General features: G+C 38.2%; 1 protein-coding gene across 2 annotated transcripts in view; it reads left to right on the forward strand.

Annotated features, from left to right (window-relative positions):
• The window catches only part of CD28 (CD28 molecule), a 28,652-nt gene extending 24,570 nt beyond the window's left edge, over positions 1 to 4,082 (forward strand). For both annotated transcript variants that reach the window (XM_070421934.1, XM_070421935.1), the window contains exon 4: positions 927 to 4,082. In XM_070421934.1, the coding sequence (XP_070278035.1) occupies positions 927 to 1,055 (129 nt within the window). In that variant the 3' untranslated portion in view covers positions 1,056 to 4,082. The remainder of the gene's footprint in view (positions 1 to 926) is intronic.
• The last annotated feature ends 1,918 nt before the right edge of the window (positions 4,083 to 6,000 follow it).

Here is a 6,000-nt window from a genome sequence, read left to right on the forward strand (position 1 = left end):
ACAAGGAAGGTGTGAAATGCTCAGGTAGAAGTGCAAGGAAATAAGGCCAGAGCTGAAGCCATTTGCTTACTTATTTAAGCAGGAGTTCATCTCATTCATGCCCAACATTTCTACTTATGCATCAGGCCTATGTGCCAGGAAATCGGCATTTTTTTTTTCCATAATAGAGAATTCTGAATCCAGAAATCTGGATGACTTTCTAATTTTAGAATTTTGAGGGTCTTTTTTTTTCAAATACATAAATTTTACCCTCCTATTGATCCAGAGAAGATGCTCCTTAATCCAAACTTTGCTAAGATTTATGGAAGAATATCTCTTGCTCCAGGTTAAGTATCATCTTACTTTTCTCTCCCCTCATAGAAATTCTTCCAGAGGGAGCTGAGCCTGAGAACCAGGAAATGTAGATACATATAAAGGAATAGAAATACAACTAGTAGCCTAGAACTATCTTCCCATTTGGAATCCACTGCTATAAATTTATGATTACTCCAACCTCTGAAGGCTGAAGGTCCTCTCTGGTTAATTATGGAAAAACAGCTTGTTAAGCAAATGATTAAAGTAAGAAGATTGCAGTGGGGATGCTTAACCTTTGCAAAAGAGGAAGGACCTTCAAGAGTATTTATATATCAACAGCAGATATGTAAATGAGATATGCTTTTGAAATTCAGGTTAAATGACTTCTTTGAGAATAACAGGGGTGCATTTCTCTAAGATACCTTCTCTGATTCAGATTTTTCAAGTTAATTTAGAAGAGTCCAAAGTAGTTAGGTTTGATTAGTCATGATTCAAGTCCAAGGTGCTTAATGAATTCTGGTGTTTAGCTTCATGTGACAGTCTATGGTCTGAATAGTTGCCTCCAAAGTCTTAGAACTGACATCTCCCTCCATGTCTCTGGCGCTTCACAATGACACTTCTCTTTTCTGCAGATGAAGAGTAAGAGGAACAGGGTCCTTCAGAGCGACTACTTGAACATGACCCCCCGGAGGCTGGGGCCCACCCGCAGGCACTACCATCCCTATGCTCCATCAAGAGACTTTGCGGCCTACCGCTCCTGACATGGACCCCTATCCAGAAGCCAGCCGGCTGACACCTCTTCACCTGCTCAACACCACTGCTCTGGATAGGAAAGGACCGCCTCATCTTCAGCCGGCCATCTCAGGCCCCTGTTGGGCCACAAATGACAATTTTTCTTGACGGACTTGATCAAATGACATCACTTTGAGAAGCTGAAATGAAGTTTAAAAATATTACCATGGCAGACTAAGTCTTGTAGTGTCATGACCAAAATTCAAACTTGCTATATATTTATTGACTTGATTGAGAGGCTAGGGTAGAACATAAAAAGTGAGTGAATTCTGTTAGCCTTAAAATCTGCTTACAGTTTTACTCCTTTCTTACCCCTCTGCACGTGGTGGTCAAGTAAAGTGTGAAATTGAAGGACTTTTTACTTTATTTTTCAATATGTTTTTATTGATTTTAGAGAGAGGAAGGGAGAGGGAGAGAGAGATAAAAACATCAATGATGAGAGAGAATCATTGATTGGCTGCCTCCTGCATACCCCCTAACTGGGGATCAAGCCCACAACCTGAGCATGTGCCCTGACTGGGAATCGAACTATGACTTCTGGTTTATAGGTCGAGGATCAATCACTGAGCTACACCGTCTGAGCCTAAAACTTTTTAGATGGAGAAGAAAGGTTAGAAAATCATTCTTTTTGGTTAAATGGGGGTTTAGGGTGGGGATAGGTTAGAGTGGGAGGGGAGGATAGAGAGATTTAAACATTTTTAAAACACAAAAACACTGTCTTTCACTCATGAAATGAACCACTGAGTTCCTATTTAATGTTGTTTTCCTTTTAGTTTAGAAATATGTAGACATTATCTTTGATGATTTCTGGTCATATTTAGTCATTTTGACCAATGGAATACCTTCAAAGCAATGCAAGTTAAACTGACTTGCTTTCCTTATTCCCTGTGATGGAAATTCAATGTAATTTTCACAATATGATTAAAAAAAAAATAAAGTAGTCTTCCCACACCAAGGAAGGATATATTTGGAAATAAGGCCACTTGATGTCAAAATTATTTAAGTAGTATGAACATTCCAGTCAACTTCTATAGGGGCTTCTCTGTTCTATAGATTCCAGGTTTGCATAGCTGGTCTCTTGATTGTCTGCATGGAGATCTGAAGTGGAATGCTGAATGCACATCCATAGGGATGTGATGATACTGTGAAAAAGGGATGTTAGCCTTCATTGGGGCGTGGGGGATGAGCCCCAGGAAACTTCTTCTGAAGGAAGGAGAATAGAAAGGAATGACTTGATTCTTGTCATGTGCTGAGGGACTGGCCGGTGGCAATTTCTCAGCCAAGGGCAGGCAGGAGGAGCCCTCATGTAAGCCTCTTTATAGGATCTTCAGTGCTTTGGGGCTCAGAGCTCCATAACAGTGTGGGTGCAGGTGCCAGTTTACCCTGGAGGTCCATCGACGTGGAGAAGTATTTTGGAGGATGTCTTTTGAGACAGCATCAAAGTTCTCAAGATACCCTGTAAGGTCTGACCCTGGAGTGACCATGGACATTTTTCTACCTCCAGTTTGGGTCACCTGGAGTATGCCTGGGGACCTCAGAGAATGGCTCTACTGCTGCCTTTTCGGTTGTTCCGTGCTTCAATTGATTCAGATGTTAGGGGAGTCTAGGTTTTAGAGGCAGAGAGACCTGGTTCAAGTCCCATTGCTAGTTGGCCTCAGGCATGTTGCTGCCTTTCTAAGACTCTGGTTCTTCAACTATAAGATGGAGATAATGATCACAAATGTCAGTCCCTATCCTGTAATTTCCTTGAGGACATGGCCCTAGTTCAGTGATGGCGAACCTATGACACACGTGTCAGAGGTGACACGCGAACTCATTTTTTTGGTTGATTTTTCTTTGTTAAATGGCATTTAAATATATAAAATAAATATCAAAAATACAAGTCTTTGTTTTACTATGGTTGCAAATATCAAAAAATTTCTATATGTGACACGGCACCAGAGTTAAGTTAGGGATTTTCAAAATGCTGACACGCCGAGCTCAAAAGTTTCGCCATCACTGCCCTAGTTTGTCTTTTTCTCTACTTGTTCCTGGCACTTACTACCATGCCTGGCATATAATTTTAGCTATTATTATTATTGCCATAGAGATAACTTATGTGTAAAAATTAAACTGGGCAATGACCTAAGAAGGGAGAGAATATTATAACACAAATTTAAACCCATTATCCAGGAATGAGGTGCTATAAAATTTGAGAGCCTCTTAACTCCCACAATTATCCTGTTTCAGATTATTTTGGCTTGTAATGAAAAAAATGTACAGGGTTCCACCTCCCACTTTTATGTATAGAAAGAGGCTTCTTTAGTTTTTTTGTGTTGTGGGGAGAGATAAGAATATTATGATTCCAGACAGAAAATATTGTATTTTAGTTGATTTTTAAGTGGGCTCCTTTTCCATTAATTTAATTGATCTAAAGAAGGCCAAACCCAGCAGTATTTGAGTGACAAAGAACAGTTGAATTTAAGTTGGCAACTATCTCCCATGGCCAGTCTCTTGGCACACAGAAATCTGTAATCTAAGTTATCAGATTGGATTTGAAAATGACAGAGCTGTAGAATTTGTTGAAAGGGCAATGGCAAAACATAAATAAATAAAAAATAAAAATGGAAAGATTTGATCTTTGGCAATACCCAGTTTTATTTTCTGATGGGAAAAACAGGTTTACTAAAGATGAATCACACTTTAGATTTTTCTTACTCACTTTGAACAGAACCAAAGTAGAAGTGTTAACAGGGAAGTCCTTTTTCACTATTAGTGTGAACCAAGAAATGGTTGAAAAACAGTGGTTGGAGCCATGCATTTACGGTTTCAGATATGGTACTCATGAAGAAAACAATGTCCTTTGCTGCTTTTATTCTAAAAGTTTTATACTTGGTATTTCTATAAGTTTTTTTTTTTATTGTGAGCTTCCTTATTTTGGGCTGAGCATGCCAAATCAAAGAGGCCAAGTGTACATTATGTTCTGTGTATTCAGTGATAAAATTACTGAACTATCATGTGCCTGCTTTTTAATTTGTGCTTTAGTGTTGACATTCAGAGCAGAGATGCTTCACTTTTGGCAACAAAACTAGAGAAAACTTTCTATGTTTTTAAAATGTGGGCTAAATCCTTTTCATAAATCTTTAATTTTAGCCTTTAAAAAAAAATCCAGACTTTCAAATATTTTCACTTCAAGCAAGGTATACTTCTACCTTGGCTTCAGTTACGGTTTTTCATCAAAACAATAGTTTACATCTCTGTGATGTGAATCTCTCTCCTATAGGTAAATGAATACTTTCTGACAGATTGCTCCTCAATAGCAGACATGTTCCCTCTTCAGAGCCTTTACCCATATTTTTTCCTTCTAGAATGTCCTTCTCTAGTTATCTACCTGGCTTGTTCCCCCATTTCTTTCAGGTCCCTGCTCAGGCATCACCTTCTATCCTAGTTAATTTTCCCCAAACTCTACCTGCTTTCCTTGCTTGTTTTTTCACCCCCACCATCTCTTACACTAGATTTTTTACTTATTTATTTATTGTTTGTTTCTCCAAGCTAGAATGCAAATTCTATGAGGAATAGAACTTTGCTTTGTTTGTTGCCATGTCCCCAGTGCCTGGCATGCAATAAGCATTTATTGACTGACTGAATGACTCTCACATCCCCTAATGAATTAATGGGTAATCTAAATGTACCAATCACACTCTGAGATGGAGGGAAGTGGTTCTGTTTTCCACTTTCCTATTAATAAGTTCAAAGATCCATTTGTTTTAGTGAAATAGGAGGTAAAATATATACAATTAAACATGGCAAAAGAAAATTTGATGGATATAAGGTTAATTTATATTTTAGAAATTTATGTGCAGTGACTAAAAACAAGACTGTTAGAATCATCTTAAAAAGCCACGCTAAATAACCCACAGTCAAGAGTTAAGTTGATTTCCCATTGAAGTCCCCAAATCTCCTCTTCATGGAGTGTTGACAACGTTTTAAACATGCCTTTCACCTAAGACTTCTAAAAATGTTGCCTTTGTAGTTAAAATCCTGTACTACTACTGAACTGCTGCTCTTTTCTATGGAGTGATTTTTGTCTCAACAAATTCTATAAATGCCTTGCCTGGCTGTGATTCAAAAAGAGCTCAAAGATGGGAAAGCTGGGAACAGACAATTTCAGCTGCTTCATCTGTCATGCTCATGTCATAACGGAACACTCTAATGGCTTGCAATAGTTTAAAAATAAAAGAAAAACAACAAACAAAATTGTGGCTCTTGGAACAAGTTGAACATTCAAATCAGACATGTTAATCCTTACACACACACACACACTGATATAATCTTATGGGTAGGAGAAGGCCCTCAAGAGACACAAGGGCTGGTCTGATAATTCATGTAGGAGCTCCTATTTATTTCATACAAATTGTGTTTTGAGGATGGCCTGAAGTCAAATGCGTGTACAATGAGCTCATCTCCATACTTGCTTTTTTCTTTGTTCAAATGGAGCTCATTAAACTTAAAAAAAGGTGAGCTATATGTTTTCTAATCCAAGAAAGACTGAACTCAGCTACTCATGAGTTCAATAGGACAGATCTAATCAATTGAAAAGGGACAACCTTGGTAAAAATCAGCTATTAAATGAATCTGTTCAATAAGCACTCCTTTATTGGAATAATAAAAATAATACAAACTGCTTCTGTAAAAAGGTTCCAGTACCTTGAAACTCAAGTTCAAAATGAAATAAAATGCAAACTTCTTGAGTTTACCTAACAGACCTCCTACTATGTTCTAGCTACACGACTATGTAAATATGTAATTGCCTGCAGCCCTGAATCTACTTTTCCCCCCTCCAGTCTGAGAAAACAGATTGATTGCTTTTAAAGCAGTACCTTCTCTCCTCTCTCATCCGGTGTGGAACAGATAATGGACGAGTGAGAAAAATCC

This window comes from Myotis yumanensis, unplaced genomic scaffold (assembly GCF_028538775.1).
Source record: "Myotis yumanensis isolate MYYU_CA2020_CCGP unplaced genomic scaffold, mMyoYum1.0.hap1 SCAF_8, whole genome shotgun sequence".
Classification (NCBI taxonomy): Eukaryota; Metazoa; Chordata; class Mammalia; order Chiroptera; family Vespertilionidae; genus Myotis; species Myotis yumanensis.